At 44.1% G+C, this 19742-nt stretch overlaps 2 protein-coding genes across 2 annotated transcripts; both read right to left on the reverse strand.

Annotated features, from left to right (window-relative positions):
• Positions 1–1487: 1487 nt before the first annotated feature.
• Positions 1488–1874, reverse strand: LOC308312303 (gamma-aminobutyric acid receptor-associated protein-like; the record flags this gene model as incomplete). The annotated part of the gene is made up of 1 exon (XM_080794666.1): positions 1488–1874. One exon carries the CDS (start codon positions 1872–1874, stop codon positions 1488–1490), a length of 387 nt encoding a protein of 128 aa, XP_080650792.1.
• A 10315-nt stretch (positions 1875–12189) lies between these two features.
• LOC308312304 (desumoylating isopeptidase 1-like) lies at positions 12190–19228 on the reverse strand. Its single transcript, XM_080794667.1, has 6 exons — positions 18849–19228; positions 18563–18584; positions 17447–17516; positions 14765–14874; positions 13678–13800; positions 12190–12505 (listed from the first exon to the last, which is right to left on the reverse strand). The coding sequence occupies exons 1-6, from the start codon at positions 18940–18942 to the stop codon at positions 12415–12417; spliced, it is 510 nt and encodes a 169-aa protein (XP_080650793.1). The 5' UTR covers positions 18943–19228; the 3' UTR covers positions 12190–12414.
• Positions 19229–19742: the final 514 nt, after the last annotated feature.

The raw sequence follows: 19742 nt of genomic DNA on the forward strand, positions 1-19742 counted from the left end.
ATCCTGACAGTTTTCTGAAAAAAGCTATGTTTCTATGTGTCAGCCGTTCTTCGATTTTTCAAAAATAGCAGACCTACAAGCTCGTAGCGCGCCACTCGGTGGCGCGCTACGAGCTTGTAGATCTGCTATTTTTCAATAGCTAAAGCATGACATGATGCTAACACCAAAAAGGGGTTCCCGCTCAAAATGGGTTAAGGAACTTTAATAAGGAGGGAGGGAGGATTGGAGGGAGGAGGAGGAGGGGGGCATTATGGTACGTGGTGGTAGAGAGTAGAAAAATGCAAGCGTATTATTACTGCGATGGTTCTCAAACGTTTTCATGTCGAGGACAGACAAATTAACGTGTATAAGTGGCTTCCACCAACCCACATCAAGAATAGTTGACGCCAGAGGTTTTCTTTTGAGGCGGTACAGTAGTAGGCCATTTCCAACTGGAGGTTAATGTGAATGACGCATCGATGCGTTGCACTCAAATCGACACACTTACAGTAAATGTATACTATGTAATCAATTATGCTGATAAATGTGACCTTGACCTCAGCGATGTTGTCCGATTCGTTAATGGACGGACGACTGTTTATTGTGTTTATTTTGTGAATTCTAGTTCAAACTTCAACAACGTTCAGCTTTATGCAGTTATTTTAGCTTGTGTTTTTGTTTTTTTTGCCCAGCTTTGTGTGTCCGTGTACCTATAGCGATGATTTGATTGGCTGACGGCCTTAAGAAGCCAGGATAAAAAAGTGAGGACGCCAAAAGTGATTGGCTGGAATGTGATGATGTATGAAGAGATGATGAAGATCAGCGCCTCTCACTTCACGCGAGTATGATTTTTCTTTTTTACAACGTTATTTTGTAAAGGTTTTTTACATGAGGAAGGGTCCTATATTTCTATAGGTTCACACAGAGGAGCTTATCTGGTTTCTTAATAAGTATAACACAGCATTCAGACCTCTGTCGCTGCGGGTTCTCAGTGAGTGCCGCAGTTTCTGCAGGAGCTGCTTTTCTAATAGTTCAATGCCATGTTAACCCATTTTGGGGCGGGAACCCCTTTTGGTGTTGGCATCATGTTATGCTTTAGCTATTGAAAAATAGCAGATCTACAAGCTCATAGCGCGCCACCGAGTGGCGCGCTATGAGCTTGTAGGTCTGCTATTTTTTTTTAAATCGTGAAAATGTGCCTCAAATTTGTAACATATTTTTTTCAGAATGAAAGTTTTTTTAACTCAAATCTTTGCTTTGCTGGGAGGTGGTCGGTCCCTGGAACAACATATTTTCAGATGGGGGGGGGGTCTCGGACGCCAACTACAGATCATTTTTGGGGGTCCTTGACATGAAATATTGAGTGTGATATATAGGCCTTAGAAACATTTCAGAAAACTGTCAGGATTTAAAAGACATTTCTTTTCAGGCCTAAATGGGGTTTTAAACGGGCCGGGGACGAAGATCAACAGTTCCCTACAAAATGGCCGACGGACGGACGGACGCCACTAGCATGCCCCGCCCCCCCCGCCGTACACGCTCTCGCCGCTGTACGCCACGTAGAGGAAGGCGTCGCCGTCGCGGTGCTCCTCGTACAGCTCGCCCATGGTGGCGGAGGCGGCGGGAATCACGTTGTTTCCCACGAAGAAGAAGAGCGCGTCCTGCTCGCGCAGCTGGCCCTGGACGCGCTGCCGGACGTGGAAGTAGAAGCGTCCCACCGGCATGTCGGACTCCACCAGGTACTTCCTCTTGTCCAGGTCCACGGTGGTGGTCCGGGCGGCGCCGGGGGCTTTCTCCACGATCACCGGGACCCTGCCCGGGTACTTGGTCCTCATGGCCTCGGCCTGGGACCTCCGCTGCTCGAAGGAGTGCGTCTCTTTGTACGGGGACTTCATCGTCCGTCGCTGGTCGTCAGTTTAATGCGTTTTTTCGTGATATTTTAAGACACGTCGGAGTTATAGCTGTAGCAGTTTTTATGTTGTCCCTCGTGCGTTGTTCGTTAATTGTCCAACATTTATGCTGAGCGTCTTAAATGCTTGTGCTGATGCTGTGATGAGTCAGCCATGTCCAAATATGGAGTTCCGTGACGATGAACTAGAGGTATATAGCTCGGGGTATAGTGCAGACTTGTGTGTATGCAGTGGTCTGCAAATTACTTACATTGCAACGTTATTGCGAACGCAGGGATTGCGAACGGTGAGCACTTACTATGAGACCTACTTACTATGAGACCTAGCAGATCATGTCTGTCTGTCTGTCTGTGTGTGTGTCTGTGTCTGTGTGTCCCCCCTTTGTGCCCATATATGGAGCTGAGTGATTTGTTTGTGATTGATGCAACACACTCCATATTTGGACGTATAACTCCTTATATGGTTATGGCTTACGCCGCGGACAAAGCCAACTCGGATCGTGACGAATCATGACAATGAACACAATGTTTTGGGGCCGATCAAATCATTAGAAAGAAGAAAAGAAAGTCAGGAGACAGACAACACTATTTGTTTTGTTTTTCGTCTTATAAATTATTTTATTCATTGTCATGATTTGTCACGATCCGAGTTGGCTTTGTCCGCGGCGTAACCGTCTTTAAATAAATTAAATAAGAAGTGCCGATGGGAGAATGCATTGGGTTTTCATTTCCTGGGCCACTCGCTTTTCTGAAACGGGGAGGGACTGCGGCACTCTATAGGGGACACCCATACCCACACACACACACACACACACACACAGGCTTTTTTCAGATGTAAGAAGGGTGACTGATACGTGACTGATATGATACTGTATATCCACTCTGCATGCTGATGTACTAACGTCATAGACTGGCCTCGAAATACTCAACAACGGTTGGTATTGACGTCATCGTAATTGATTATAGATGAACTGGAGAATGCTGACATTTCCTTGTTGTTATCCTGCTTTCTTTGGAATGTCACCTCTTTGTGTGTGAGACGGTCTTTGGAATGTCACCTCTTTGTGTGTGAGACGGTCTTTGGAATGTCACCTCTTTGTGTGTGAGACGGTCTTTGGAATGTCACCTCTTTGTGTGTTTTAGACGGTCTTCGGGAAAACAGTACAAAGAGATCGGTCTGTGAAGTGAATAATCGAATCTCGACGCGTGTGAGCGAGCACATACAATATATATGGGTTAGCGACCGCAAAGTGGATTATTTATTTTCAATTACACACGGCAGATATGGAGGAATGGACGCTTGCCTTGCCAATGCCCTCTTATAATGATGACAAAATATAGCATGCCTATACTGTGGTTTGGGCTGTTGTTGCGAACGCAGTGAGCACTTACTATGAGACCTAGCAGATCATGTCTGTCTGTCTGTGTGTCTGTGTGTGTCCCCCCTTTGTGCCCATATATGGAGCTGAGTGATTTGTTTGTGATTGATGCAACACACTCCATATTTGGACGTATAGCTGCTTTGGGGACTCCTTATATGGTTATGTCTAAGTTAAAAACTTAACTTAAAAATAACTTAACTTAAAAAAATAATAACTTTAAAAATAAATCTTTAAAAAACCCAAATATGTACGAGCTGCGTTCGCTTCCCGCGTTTGCGCGTCTTACTGGTGTTAGACAGACAGACAGACAGACAGACAGACAGACAGACAGACAGACAGACAGACAGACAGACAGACAGACAGACAGACAGACAGACAGACAGACAGAGCGAGCCATTTCCTCGCGCGGGTGTGAGTCTGTGCACGTACTGTATATACACAGAGGAATTGCATGTTAACCCATTCTGACCTGAGATCAGATTCATACGAGGTTTCCACTGGACACACACTGGTCTAATTAACCCATTCTGACCTGAGATCAGATTCTAAAAATGTCAGTCGATTTTTCAAAAAATAGCAGACCTACAAGCTCGTAGCGCGCCACTCGGTGGCGCGCTATGAGCTTGTAGATCTGCTATTTTTCAATAGCTAAAGCATAACATGATGCTAACACCAAAAGGGGTTCCCGTTCAGAATGGGTTAAACATTTTGAGAGCAGAGTACAAGTCTACAAGACATTATCTATACAATACAGTGTCAAAGAGTCTTCTGTGCATCGCACAGTGAGCCGCCCGCGGAGAGGAGGAAGATAGGGATGATTTAGAATGATAGAGGTCGAGGAACAAGGGCATGCAAGTTGGTGGCATGACAGCGAGAGTGATGAGCACACCGCCGTGAGACACGAAGGAGGAGGAGGAGGAGGAGGAGGAGGAGGAGAAGGAGGAGAGGAGAGGAGAGGAGGAGGAGGAGGAGGAGGAGGTGGAGGAGCACTAATAATAATAATTAATGAGCACTCTATTAGGGCACTCAAGGTCGCCGTACAGGTTAAAAACAGTACAAAAACACAGTTAAAAGCAGAACAAAACTAGGGCACAGCTTTATATTACTATCTTCATGTGAGGTTCTCTCTGGGAGTAACCAGGATGGATAGGATCAGGAAGGAATACATCAGAACACATCAGTCAGATGTTTTGGAGAGAAAGCTATGAGGCCAGACTCAGATGGTTTGGAGTGGACACGTACAGAGGAGGGATAAGTGAGTACAGTATATGGGTAGAAAGATGTTGAGGTGGGAACTGTAATGCAGGAGGCCTATAAGGAAGACCAAAGAGAGGTTTTATGGATGTCCAAAGAGGTTTTATGGATGTAGTGAAAGAGGACATGGAGTTAGTTGGTGTGAGAGAAGAGGAGGCAGAAGACAGGGTGAGATGGAGGCAGATGATTGGCTGTGGCGACAGGGGGACAGGGTGAGATGGAGGCAGATGATTGGCTGTGGCGACAGGGGGACAGGGTGAGATGGAGGCAGATGATTGGCTGTGGCGACAGGGGGACAGGGTGAGATGGAGGCAGATGATTGGCTGTGGCGACAGGGGGACAGGGTGAGATGGAGGCAGATGATTGGCTGTGTCGACAGGGGGACAGGGTGAGATGGAGGCAGATGATTGGCTGTGGCGACAGGGGGACAGGGTGAGATGGAGGCGGATGATTGGCTGTGGCGACAGGGGGACAGGGTGAGATGGAGGCAGATGATTGGCTGTGGCGACAGGGGGACAGGGTGAGATGGAGGCGGATGATTGGCTGTGGCGACAGGGGGACAGGGTGAGATGGAGGCAGATGATTGGCTGTGGCGACAGGGGGACAGGGTGAGATGGAGGCAGATGATTGGCTGTGCATGGCGACAGGGGGACAGGGTGAGATGGAGGCAGATGATTGGCTGTGGCGACAGGGGGACAGGGTGAGATGGAGGCAGATGATTGGCTGTGGCGACAGGGGGACAGGGTGAGATGGAGGCAGATGATTGGCTGTGGCGACAGGGGGACAGGGTGAGATGGAGGCAGATGATTGGCTGTGCATGGCGACAGGGGGACAGGGTGAGATGGAGGCAGATGATTGGCTGTGCATGGCGACAGGGGACAGGGTGAGATGGAGGCAGATGATTGGCTGTGGCGACAGGGGACAGGGTGAGATGGAGGCAGATGATTGGCTGTGAGCAGTACGTTGTTGCATGGCTATTATATAAATCAGGCTTAAAGTGCAGGTTCCTCAAATGGCTATATTTTAAAGCTTTTATTACCCCTCCTAAACCACCTGAGATGAACTTATTAGTATTACAGATGGCCTAAAGTCAAATCCTGACACTGTGTGTGTGTGTGTGTAGCTGCTGTGTGCATCAATGATCCTTTCTCTGCAATCTGCCTCTTGGCCTGATGCCAGCACTTCATAATATAGCGGTTCATTGTGAATACCAATGGAAAAATTATACTTTAAGCTATGAGGGGTTTGATTCTCAGTAGTACAGTATAGGACCTTGAGGAAGGTGCATGTAAATATAAATGTCGTTTTTGAACTCCCAGCTGTTGCGTTGAAGTGGGTTTTTTTTGTATGACTTAAAAAGAAACCCTCAAGCTTGGAACTCTCTCTTTCTTACACTGCGTGCGTGCGTGCGTGCGTGCGTGCGTGCGTGCGTGCGTGCGTGCGTGCGTGCGTGTGTGCCTGCGTGCGTGCGTGCGTGCGAGCGAGTGAGAGTGCTGTGTGATGAGTGATGGTGGCATTTGAAGTGACGCCATAACTTACAGCTCGGCACATGAACACGAGCGATACCCTTTAGCACCAGACATCTTGTCAAGCTGTTCCTTATAAGCGACCACCGTTGCTGCGTTAACATTATTACAGCAACAACAACAACAAAGTCTGCACAACAAACAGCAACCTCCTTAGAGGCGGCGGTGGTGGTGGCTCAGGAGGCAGTAGAAAGGTTATACCTGTTCGATACCTGCTCATTGTGGCTGCGTGTTAAAGTGTCCTTGAGCAAGACACTTAATTGGGCTGTATTTTGCGTGTCTTAAGTACCAGGTCTTATTCCCTAACTTGAGTAAACTAAAGACCTGGAGGCGTGATCAATGCCATTTGGCTATTCTGAGTGGCCAAAGGAGTAAGGAGCTGGATCGCCCTTATGTGTCATTGATACAGTAAGGAGTCTAGAGAAGCTGGATCGCCCTTATGTGTCATAAGGGCGATCTGTATAACTGTATAACGCCACCCTTGAAGATGGAGGTAAGGTTAACGTTTAGTCAAGTGTCAGAAAAGGTCTGGCACTAACTGGGCTGATTCAGCTATACTGTACTTGCCAGCCAGAGAGACAGGAGATGTTCATACGGCCTCTGCATGTATTTATTATCCATTCCATTCCTCACAGTGGAACCGATAGCTCAGTGATTTACAAAGGACCCTCAAATTGACACTAATTTAGCCCACGGACCCCCATTTGAAGAGATATGCCAGGGACCCCCCATGAAGAGAAGATATTTACGGCTCTAGCAGTGATTCTCAAACCGTTTAATTTCAAGGATGAATTATAGTCTATACGGACCTCCACATTTAACGGCATTTCTATCTCTGGGACCCTCAATTTATAATATTGTAAAATCAATGTTAATTTAACTCTGAGAGTGTACAAATCATATCGTTGGGTCTTCAGAGTATATATGCTCCCCCATCCAAGTCGTAATGGTCATATATTGTAGCTACTGCACAACATAGCTAAAGGAAGCCGCTATTGGATCATATTGCTTTTTACATGCAGTAGCATCAGAGCCTATAGAGACAGATGGAGTGACAGCGCCACTTAGTGGATGGTTCAAGAATTGCTGTGGTGCTACTATCCTGCGGTAGCCTGGCTAATAAGCCACACTAATGTGTCCACCAAGTTCTTCCAAACATGTGTTTAGCAAAACAAACAAACAAAAAAATCCACCTGTTGGTGGCGCTATAACAGGCCAATGTGAAAAGGGTGGGATATTATATTCCTCAGCCTAGTAGGAAATTCTGTGAAAGATTTCACGTAAATTGCACGCTGTGTTCATGATTTGATGCTTTTTGTGTCAAAAACGGGGCCAATCCTGCAAACTTTGAAAGCCAATGTTAGCCAATTAGGATAGAATATTAAATATTGAACACATCACTATAGAGATAGTGTGTAACGATTTGTTGGAGTTTTGGACAGAATCTGAGGAGGAGTAATATAAAAATAATGTGTTTTTCAAAAGTCAGCCTCCTGGTGGCGCTATAACAGGCCGTTCTGGACATTTTGGGGCAGAGGTTCATCGATGGCATCCAGGGAGTGTGTGTGTGCGAAAACATACTCTCTCCCCATGCCCTCGGCCTGGTGGAGACGATATATATGTTGCGTTTCTGTGTTTTGACTGTTGTGCGCATCTATCATCGGTTGTAGCGATCGGTAGTGATTTGTCAGTAAATAATTCAATCAATACATTATTACACAATTATACTTTGTTGTCTTTGCATATATGCGCAGAACTGTCTGTGGTCATGTACCAGGCAGTGTGGCCACTTCTGCAAAAAATCTGCAAATCATATTTGGGATGTACATTACTTAATAATAACACATAGTGAAGTTTGCAGTAAACAGATTTATGTGGTGGCACAATTACAAAACATGAAGTATACAATGAAACAATAATGTTCAACAACAACAACAACAAAAAAAACGACGTTACTTAAAATGACTTTAATAAGAGAATAATAATATAGGCTATAATATTAATCAAGAATATCAATATTATTAACATGGTTAAATATCAATATAAACATCTCATTATACAGGTATCAGCAGCAACTGGATTTTGGTGTTAGCAATTATGTTATGCTTTATAGCTATTGAAAAATAGCAGATCTACAAGCTCGTAGCGCGCCACCGAGTGGCGCGCTACGAGCTTGTAGATCTGCTATTTATGAAAACTAGAAACTGGCTGTTAGAGTGAGCCAGATGAATACAGAGCTGTACGCAGTGGCTATACCTTGTGGCTCAAAGTTTTTAAAGGGCAATTCTTGACGAGGCTAATTTTCCTTCACGTGTATAAATTGTCCCCAAATTCGTTACCCCCCCCCCCCTCCCCTTCCAAAACAAAAACAATGGAAAAGAGAAAAATACCTATACTCACAGTTTAACATTAAAGGACAACTTTAGTTTTTTTTTTTGTTCAACCAAAAGGTTCATATTTTAGGCTTCCTGGGGTCTAGTAGTATATAGGACTATAGCAAAAAATAATAATGAAGAAATCGCTGAAAAAATGAATACAGATTTAGCGACCGCCCACTGTAAAAAAAATAATAATAATCACGAAAATCGCTAAAACGAAAGAAAGCGCAGTAGATGAGAAAAAAACAAAACTAAAGTTGTCCCTTTGAAGTGCGCTTTGCATTACATCCTGCATTATAAAAAGGCTGCTCCAAATGCACACATGCATGGAAACACACCATGCATTACCATAACCACATGTACAGTACATTACTGTTACTGTACGACATGCCATCTATCATCAAATTACCCTGACAAATCTACACAGTCCCATCCGGTGCCATACTGTACATACAGTACACACCACTAGAGGTATTCTAATGGCATCGTTCGTATAGTTGAAGTGTAGTGAGCAATAATTATTAGAAACAAAGACATTAGAAAGACCTAGAGCAGAGATACAGGTAAAGTTACACCAAAATAATTCACTATTATTGGAGTATAACGCCTGCTGTTATACAGAGGTCATATTGTGAAGGTTGCTAATTGCAATATTGCTGTATTATTATTTGCATTTACTGTATCATGATTTGAGTTACAGAGATATGACTCAAATCGTGACTATATCACTTTTAATTAGCACGCAATTTAGCATGTTCTATGATTGGTGCTGTGCAGTTGCATGTGCATTATTGCACTTCTGTGATTTAGAAAGAATACACACTAATGGCATGAACGTAATATTATTGTCCATGTATGTCAAGGTTTACTGTTGTAAACAGACCATCATCCTATAAGTGACTAAACTAATACAAACTACATTATGTAAATGATGTGCTTTAATTTCTCTAAAGCTTGATTTTGTTCCTTTGCCATAATTGTGTCGCACACAGTCAGAGTAAACTGATTCTTACATATTTCATCTCTGTAGTTTTTGCCATTCTCATCATGGCATTCAAATTGTTCTGTGCTTTTCTTATTTTTTTACGCGGTGAATAGTCTACTCATTGTCCATTATATGATATCAAAGGCATGTTAGTTTGCTATCGTTCGCTTTAGTTTATGTTTAAGAACTATGAATAACCCTTTCTACTGCTCTGGATGGCAAAACAAAATCAGATCGTCTATTTTTTGGCGCACAACATCGCCATGATACGACGTAAATGAGTAAAATGAAGCATTCAATGTTCAAGCATGAAGTGAAGGCACAGAGGTGTACTGTACTGTACTGTACTGTACTGTACTGTACTGTACTGTCATATAAAACACACTCTGGTGGCTGATGGGGTTGACAGACCCATGTTTGTTTTTTATAAAACACACTCTGGTGGCTGATGGGGTTGACAGATCCATGTTTGTTTTTTATAAAACACACTCTGGTGGCTGATGGGGTTGACAGATCCATGTTTGTCCAGGAGCATGATCTCATACTTCCTTCTATGCATGAGGAGTCCAAGCTGCTTCTTTGCACCTGACAGAGGGGGATTTTCCCTGGCCGGACGTATAGCGCGTGGAAGGAACACGTTATTCCGACCAGTTCCTTTCCCCTCCATCAGGCGCCCCGGATAGCCAGGGGGAGGTATAGTTTTAGACATAGATATTTAAAATATATATATATTTTTGTGAGGGTACATATACCCTATAGGGGACACGGGGAGAACATGTCCACACAGAGAGGCCCTTTCGTCAACCCCAAGCCACCGTGCCCCTGGGAAGCACATTCTTAACCCATTCTGAACGGGAACCCATGTTGGTGTTAGCATCATGTTATGCTTTAGCTATTGAAAAATAGCAGATCTACAAGCTCATAGCGCGCCACCGAGTGGCGCGCTACGAGCTTGTAGGTCTGCTATTTTTGAAAAATCGAAGAACGACTGACATTTTTTAGAATCTGATCTCAGGTCAGAATGGGTTAATCAGACCAGTGTGTGTGTCCAGTGGAAACCTCGTATGAATCTGATCTCAGGTCAGAATGGGTTAAGACAGTTTGACCAGATTATTGCTCCAGACAGATGAACTCATGGTTCCATCTCTCCTATGGGACATATATAGCAATTGGTCTGGTGAGCAGGGAATGTGAACCATGACAAACAAATCACTGGACCTCGGACCAGCAGTCCTCCTATGAGACTAAACAAACTGTAGCCCAGTACAAATCTGACTTTATACGATGACCTTATTTCAATGCATTATAGCCCAATGTATTAACCTTTAAATATGCACAACTATAGACTACTGCCAAACCATGAGGTACATGAACTCCTCCTAATACAATACATAATGTATTTGCAAGTGTGTATAATGTAACTTTCAACTATTAGAACATATCATTACACTGTACACACTTTGCATGATCACTGTATTGATACAACCTTGTTATTATTATCATTTCATTTAGCAGTTAGTTTTATTCAGTATTATTTTCAGAACCTTAATACACTGTAATAAGGTAATTGTATACATAATACAAATGTAGTCCCCTCTACTATTAAGCTAAATGTAATATACTTTGTCATACGACTGCATCGCTCACCGAAAACAACAGATTTATTTTTCTGTTATTTTTTCATGACCGACGCAATCGGTGTAAATTATGCTTCAGAATCTCCATGCTGTATAATAATACCTTGAATAATAACTCAAACTAATTTAAATTACACTCGTCAAACTCCAAAGAGAGAGTTCCACGTACAAAAAAAAACGAAAGAAAAGGAAAAACTCAAATGTAGGAGAAAAAGAAAAAAAAGCTCAACCAGACAGATTCAGCCCCCCCTTTCACTATTTCGCCATTAACAATAATTGCGACATATCCGTCGATGCCAATATGGAGAAGATCCAGGTTAATTCCATTGCAGTTGGCAGCCACGTCTCGGGCCAAATACTTGTCTGTGTCAATGCAAGAATGCAGAATATTATGTGTCACTGTCTGCTATTAAGTCCTGCTTTTATACTTGCAAAAGAGACTGTGATATTCTGCATCGTTCTTTTCTTTTTCTTTGTCCTGTTATCTCGCCTGTTCCTTTTCTTAATATCTTTCTCCATTCTATATATGACTTATATTTTATATAACGGCAAATCATAGGGAGCTTACGGCCAAGCTACACCGGGCATGTGTGCGTTTGACGTATAAGCGCACTGCTCGTACAAAGTATGCGTGCAAAATGCCCCCCGGCTATACGCGCGGCAGATTTGTGCGCCGGGACCTTCCGGGAGGATATATAGATACGCGCGCATGGGGGGCATTATACGCACGTAAAGAAATTAGAACCGAAATTAGAACCGATCCACGCATATAGGATGGCCCGCGGTATCCGTGCGTCTGGTGTAGCCTGGTATCACTGACATATATTTGGTCCTATCCAAACGCGCAGTAAACGTGCGCAGTAAACGCGCGCAGTAAACACATACGCACGCGCGCAAAATTGCCTGGTGTAGCTTGGCTGTCATACAGAAAATATGTGTTGCCCGGCCCGCTCTTTCACACCTGTAGACATTGTCGATTCCCCTCACGAGTGCAGGTCCCGCCGCCGTTCTCTTACGGTCTTCGTCAGACGAGTCGATCGGCCTGTTTGGGGACGCTGACCAAACAGATGCAAACTCTGATACACGACGAGTCACCAGCGGTTTCTTAACGTGTGCTGATGAGGGCCATCGTGGCCGTCTTCCCCCAGTTCCCCCGCTGTGGTTAAAAACAGGCACCCCGAACAGTGTGGAGTCACTTTAGTGCAGTGACAAGGCCATAGTCCTCCTCCCTATACCCACATAAACAATCACATGAGACCTTGTTCCCCCCGCAAAAAAGAGACAAAAAAAACAAAAAGACGACAGACTGATTACAATGGAAGTGACCTGGAAATAGTTTGGCGACTTTTTGGGCGCGCTTGATTTTAGTTGTGACGCCCGCCGTTGATGACGTTACCGCCAGGAGGGGAGATGTGGATGGAGTCTAGAATGGGCCGGAGTATCTGTCCAAACGGCCTGCAGAGAGGAGAGAAAGATACAGGAGAAGATTTAATATGGATGGAGTATCTGTCCAAACGGCCTGCAGAGAGGAGAAAGATACAGGAGAAGATTTAATATCTGTCCAAACGGAGTATCTGTCCAAACGGCCTGCAGAGAGGAGAGAAAGATACAGGAGAGGATTTAATATGGATGGAGTCTAGAATGGGCCTGAGTATCTGTCCAAACGGCCTGCAGAGAGGTGGAGAAAGATGGAGGAGAAGATTTAATATGGATGGAGTCTAGAGTATCTGTCCAAACGGCCTGCAGAGAGGTGGAGAAAGATACAGGAGAAGATTTAATATGGATGGAGTCTAGAGTATCTGTCCAAACGGCCTGCAGAGAGGTGGAGAAAGATACAGGAGAGGATTTAATATGGATGGAGTCTAGAGTATCTGTCCAAACGGCCTGCAGAGAGGTGGAGAAAGATACAGGAGAGGATTTAATTCCTTTTTTAGTGTTTAAAATAATATAAGCCTGTTAAAGTAATCAGAAATATTACTCAGATGTGTCGGTCTGTGTATCTGTTTGCATCTATGATGGGTTGTTCATGCAGTGTTTGTGCATGCAATGTAGGAGGATGAGTTGGGATGGATTCCGTTTCAACCTAAAAAAGGATTTAATTTAATTTTGTATAGTTTGATAGTTTTAAAGTCCCACTGTTTTTAAACTGGTCTATATGGTTCAGACACCTTTCCTCCCAACACGCAATGCTGCTCACAACTAGAATACAATACTAATAAAACGTTGCTGTCCTATGCAACGTAAAGTAAACAAGAGATCTCCCATGAGCAGAACGTCTGAAATCAGTTCACCCGCAGCACTGGCACTAGTTTAATTCAACTTATTTCATTTGGATAGCATATTATGTATACAGACATAGGCGCAGTGAATAGAGATTAGAGAAGCTGCCTGCATCCCAGGTTCAAGTCCTGTATCTTGACCTGTGGATTAGCTTCTTCAAGCGAGTGTTCAACAAAGCTCTAGCCGTTTAGCGCTCCCTGTTCCAGGGCTTCCACATGGAGAGCGGTACTCCATGCAAAAACCATTACTTCACAAGTTTAGTGGTAGTTACTGCAAATTACCCATCCATACCAGGAATGGGTATACCAGGAATCAACATAAGGCGATGTCTGAGCTCCACTACTCACGTAGACAGGACTTCGGACGGGAGGTCGGTGATGTAGGAGGGGATGGTTCGGCCCGTGAGGAACTGAGCCACCTCGTTGGTGAAGGTGTTGCAGTTGTGTTCAAACAAACGATACTTGTCACCTCTGGGAAAAGAACGAGAGGACCAAATAATATCAGTGGCTTAATAATATGCAACAGCTGCTATAGGCTCCATTTTAACCACTTATAAACCCTCTGTACGTACTATTATTTTAGTTAACCCTGGTGGACTCTGGACTTAGGGCCGATTCATACTCCTATTTTAGAGCCGAATAAAAGTCGGGGGGGGGGGGGTACCGTCCTAAAGTCGTCTCTTCGGTGCTACTGAAAATTTCTGACGAGCCGAAATCATTTCGGCACTACAGTGCCGAAACAGCGGTAAAATAGAAGCATGAATCGGCGCCCTTAGTCTTTTTTTCTAGTTTTTTCTCTACCAAGTCTCTTTGCTGAAAAAAAGACAATCTACCAGGTATTTTTCAAAAATAGTCGATACATTTTTTTTTTTTTAATAAATTGCAACTTTTGTGGTTAAACGGTTAACAGAAATCTACAGTGGCGAGAACACACATTTCTCAATCTAATTGGAGAACAACATTTCACACCGTTTCCTCTCCTCTGCATAGACTTTTACTGTATAACTGCTGCACTGCATGGATAAGAGTGATTGCTACTACTAGTGTGTGTGTGTGTGTGTGTGTGTGTGTGTGTGTGTGTGTGTGTGTGTGTGTGCGTGCGTGTGCGCGCGCAGTGTAGTGTGACAAGCTGGAGTTTGAAATACATTGTTTTCAACGAGGGCGGCGCAAATATCAGCAGTTTTAGGCATGTGTCTGTGCAACATGACAACTGTTTTAAAGTATAGTGACAATTAAGTTGTCACTATATACTTTAAAACAGTTGTCATGTTGTCACTGACCACTTAATCAGACCAGTGTGTGTCCAGCAGAAACCTCGTATGAATCTGATCTCAGGTCAGAATGGGTTAAGTGTGTGTGTGTGTGTGTGTGTGTGTGTGTGTGTGTGTGTGTGTGTGTGTGTGTGTGTGTGTGTGTGTGTGTGTGTGTGTGTCACCTGTACGCGCTCTCTCCTAGGGAGGAGAGGTAGTCCATGAAGATCTCCTCTGACAGTTCCGTCTCTCCTAGCTCCACCACGGTGTCTGGAGGACCAAGCATTGTCCCGCCCTGATCGACACACACACACACACACACACACACATCACCACGTGATTGACATTGTGTGTAAAGACACAGTCAGTGATACAAACACAACAAAATGTCATCCTTCTATCAAGGCTGTTGATCAGATCAGTTGATCAGATCAGCGGTTCTACACACTAGCGATCAGAGAACTGAACTAGAGATCAGATTCTAAAAATGTTCTTCTACATCTTGACAGTTTTCTGAAAAAGCTATGTTTCTATGTCAGTCGTTCTTCGATTTTTCAAAAATAGCAGACCTACAAGCTCGTAGTGCGCCACTCGGTGGCGCGCTATGAGCTTGTAGATCTGCTATTTTTCAATAGCTAAAGCATAACATAATGCTTGAAACACCCAAAGGGGTTCCCGCCCCAAAATGGGTTAAAAGAATGTGAGCACTATACTACTGCAAACAAACAAAAATGTTTCCACAGTCCAAAGGTTATTGCAGACATGTACGTAATGAATCATTCAGGTGTCTATGGTCCAAATGGTCCAATGTTTCTGTAAGAGACAAATGTATTGATCTGATGATACATTTTTAACTATTGGAGCCAAAGGGAATGTATCTAGACTTCCTAAAGTTCCAACTAAGGCCACTGGCACTGAGAAGCCAGTAAGACTATTTATTATTCATAGCAATGAGTAGATTAAGGATTATACATTAAGGGTTAGTAAATGGTAAATGGTAAATGGTGCATTTATATAGCGCCTTTATCCAAGGCGCTTTACATAGATTGTGCATTACATTCACCCATTCATACACCGATGGCAGCGGAAACCATGCATGCAAGGCACCAACTAGCACATCGGGAGCAATTAGGGGTTCAGTGTCTTGCTCAAGGACACTTCGACAGTAACTCTGGGGGAGCCCGGGTTCGAACTGGCAACCTTGCGGTTCCCATCCAGGCACTCTACCCCTGAGCCACTGCCGCCCCGGGGGGGAGGGGGGAGGGGAAATTACGTTTACTGCTTCACCAAACAGATAGCTGTATGGGGCAGCGGTGGCCGAACGGTTTGCGGAGCGGTCTTGATATCGGAAGGTCGCTATAGTTCGTATCCCCGGACCGGCACGTTAAAATTACCACTATCCCCTGCTACTATAGTAGGAGAGGGGCATGACCGTTTACTCAAAGATGAAGGCCATTCAGCACTCGCATATAGCTGTTCAGGTGAGTCTACCTGTGGAAGTGCACTTCCACAGGTAGACTTTGCAAGCCACAGGTCAAACCAGCAACCTTCCGATTCCCAGGCAGCCTCTCTACCCACCCTATAAGGAAGAGCAGTACCAATAAACTGATAGCAGAGGACTATGCCGAGCTCAGTCTCCAACATAGAGGTCTTAATCAAGGGCACTTGGCAACTACATTACAAGCAGCATCACAGTATGGGGCCAGTGCCAGGAATCAATGCAGCCAGTAATCCATCTATTATTACCCCGCGGGCCAACCCAGCATGCATCATTCATGTTTATAGGCTTGATGTAGTACTGTTCTATAATTGTTCTATTATTACCCGTAGGCCAACCCAGCACGCATCATTCATGTTTATAGGCTTGATGTAGTACTGTTCTATAATTGTTCTATTATTACCCATAGGCCAACCCAGCACGCATCATGTTTAAAGGCTTGATGTAGTATACTGTTCTATGGGATTTAATGTCCTGCTGAAAAGCTCGGTAGCACCGAAGAGACACAGTTTGTAAATCTCGTGTTTTTACCGTGTTAGTGCCAGTGGTGGAAAGTAATATAATTTACTCAAGTAGGCTACTGTACTATTTTGAGGTACTTTTACTGGGACCGTACCTATGTTCCCTCAGCCCTATGTTCCCTCAGCCCTATGTTCCCTCAGCCCTATGTTCCCTCAGCCCTATGTTCCCTCGGGTCCGCGTCAATATGCCGACGGTCCGATGGACAACCTACCTCAAACCCTCACCCTAACCCTAACCTCCCCCGGGGCAGACACCTAAACCTAACCACCCACCCTCTCCCGACCCCCAGCGCACCTCGGACCAATGCTCCTTCTGAGGGAACATAGGGCTGAGGGAACATAGGTATGACCCCCTTTTACTTACTTACTTATACTGCTGTACCTTTATTGCACTACAATTATTTTAAAAGTATAGTTACTAGTTACTTTGTAGATTTTGATTATTATTATTATTACAATACAGACTTCTGTCCGCGGCTGTCGGCTCAAATGTCCCGCCCCTGGTTGTGCCCCGCCTCTTCCAACCCATTGGTTACCGTTTTGTGGTTGGACAAAAATCCTTTCTCTCCGTCCACTACCAATGAAATAACGTGTTTTTTCAGTTGCTTCGTATCGTAGGCTATTGATATTCTGTCTGTGCATTCATTTCTTAGTTTAAACTTGGTGTCAATAAAGTCAGTTAGGGACCAATCCGAAGGCTGATACAAATACAGCTTTAGTAGTCCTATATTAGTATAGCTCTGCATATTATGTTTATGTGCATCATATTCTGTCATCTGCACTGCTGTAATAATATATAAGCCTTAGCCTATAAACATTCAGTCACTTCCTTTGTGTTTAAACCTCACCGGTGGACAGCTGGTGATCCCTATCCCACCGAAGAAGAATTCATCTCCGTACACCACTATGGCCGTGTGCCTGGAAGAATAAAACACCAAGCAATGCATTATTGCGAACGCAGTGATTGCGAACACAGTGAGCACTCACTATGAGACCTAGCAGATCATGTCTGTCTGTGTGTGTCTGTCCCGCTTTTGTGCCCATATATGGAGCTGAGTGATTTGTTTGTGATTGATGCAAGTGTCTGTCCCGCTGTTACGTCACCATGACTCAGCCATAACCATATAAGGAGTCCCCAAAGCAGCTATACGTCCAAAACCCAAATATGTACGAGCTGCGTTCGCTTCCCGCGTTTGCGCGTCTTACTCGTATATGATGCAAGAGACTAGAGTGCAATCTATAGCCAACACCAACTTAGGACTCCTGGGTCGCTGTGTGTGTGTCTGTGTGTGTGTGTGTGTGTGTGTGTGTGTGTGTGTGTGTGTGTGTGTGTGTGTGTGTGTGTGTGTGTGTGTGTGTGTGTGTGAGAGAGAAATAATATATGCTACCTGCATCTGCATTTACCTCTGCAGCCAACCATTGTCCTTTTCCCCTCAATAAAAGCTCTCGTAGCTTTTATTGAGAAAAAAGGAAGGAACCTTAATTCCTTTTCCCTCAATAAAGTTGCCGCCTGTTGTTCCTGCCTGTCGACTATACAAAACAATACTACAACATGACGTAACGATATCATCCTGATGACTACAAAACAATACTACAACATGACGTAACGATATCATCCGCTCCCGACAGGATCATATACCCTAAATGAAATGGTGCCCAGCAGGCTAGACCTGGCCTACCATGCAGTTGAATGGCATATGCCTGTATGTGACTATAGTCTAACATCAGAGCTGTAGTAGGTAGGTAGGTACAGACAGACTGGACTTGACTTTAAACTCTGGGCTCACACCAGAAATAAGTCTGGCCTATACTTGTTCTAAATGATTCCATAGGAAATGCAAAGGAGCTGTTGTCATCAGCATAGCCCTAAGGTTACTGTGCCTATGAGGTAAGTAACAGTCAGATGCTGGACCACAAGACTATAAATGAATGAAAAAATAACAGTGAATAGATCAGATTCATACCATATTCCGTCCAGCTGCTTCCCTGTAAAGAGAAAGGCAACAGAAACAGAGGCTGTGATCAACAAGTGATGAACATATAGCAAGCAGAAGCAGGTACACACACTACACAACTTGTTAAACATGGGTGGAATTCTTAGTTACCAGTTATAAAATCACAGTTTAATTAAATGTTAATTAATATATCTCACACATGAAGTCACATCACTCAGGCACGCCCCACGTTAATGCTTTCCACCGCTCTCACGCCACAGGGATACAGATGTTTTAGCCTTTCACTCTCACTCACCTAACATGATGGGACTAAGGCTGCGGGCCATCCCCCTCGACAGGTCATAAATGTACAGCTGCACGCTATACGTCGTGACATTATGATTATCCATCTTTGGAAAACGCAGAACAATCAATCAATCAGGCTGGCTGGTTGTTTTTCTTGATGTGGTTTGGTTTCCTTCTGTTGTTAGCTGGCGAGCTAACGTTAGCGCAGGGAAGGAATAACAACCACACAGCTGGGTCTCGATCGTAGAAGTTGATTCAATCTGTGTCACCGACCGTTGTATCATCACCCGTGAATTGTGTCACGATCCGTCAGAACGAGTCAACGAAACGGTTCATGGGTCTTTACACCAATACGGCGATGTGAGATTGGTTATCTCGTGTGCCATCATCTGAAGCTACTATATTTACCGGTATGTCCAAAGGTCGCTTACTGTATAAGCAAGGAAGCATCATACCCACACAAATTGATTGGAAAATGGAAAAATAAGAATGTGCAATACAATCTTTGGCGCCGCCAAGTGGCCGCTTAATTTGGTCGGTCCCGTTATTATTAAAGGGCAAGTTCACACAAAATATTTCTATCAACATATCTTGTTTTGTCTCAGGGTTTGCGCAAAATTGTGACTGCGGTCACATTCACATCTCTCTCTCTCACACCCACGCGTACACACACACACACACACACACACACACACACACACACACACACACACACACACACACACACACACACACACACACACACAGTTTCTGATCACACTGTTTTTCAAAAGACATTAATTACTTTAAAAATGCATATTGCATATGATCAGGCAACAGCCCAGCTCTATGGTCTTAAATTCATTTAGATCGGTTTTTTTAGTAATAGTATAACATTAAACATTACAGAGACTTTAGTTGTCAG

Source organism: Protomyctophum bolini (genome assembly GCF_963924005.1).
Source record: "Protomyctophum bolini genome assembly, contig: SCAFFOLD_228, whole genome shotgun sequence".
Classification (NCBI taxonomy): Eukaryota; Metazoa; Chordata; class Actinopteri; order Myctophiformes; family Myctophidae; genus Protomyctophum; species Protomyctophum bolini.

Bases quoted from the DNA above. Each gene is read 5' to 3' on its own strand.
- LOC308312304 (XM_080794667.1), bottom strand. From the start codon at position 18,942: ATGGATAATCATAATGTCACGACGTATAGCGTGCAGCTGTACATTTAT. The intron at 18,585-18,848 runs GTGAGTGAGAGT...TTCTCTTTACAG, and splicing joins CCTTAGTCCCATCATGTTAG to GGAAGCAGCTGGACGGAATA. The intron at 12,506-13,677 runs GTGAGTAGTGGA...TCCTCTCTGCAG, and splicing joins CCGTCCGAAGTCCTGTCTAC to GCCGTTTGGACAGATACTCC.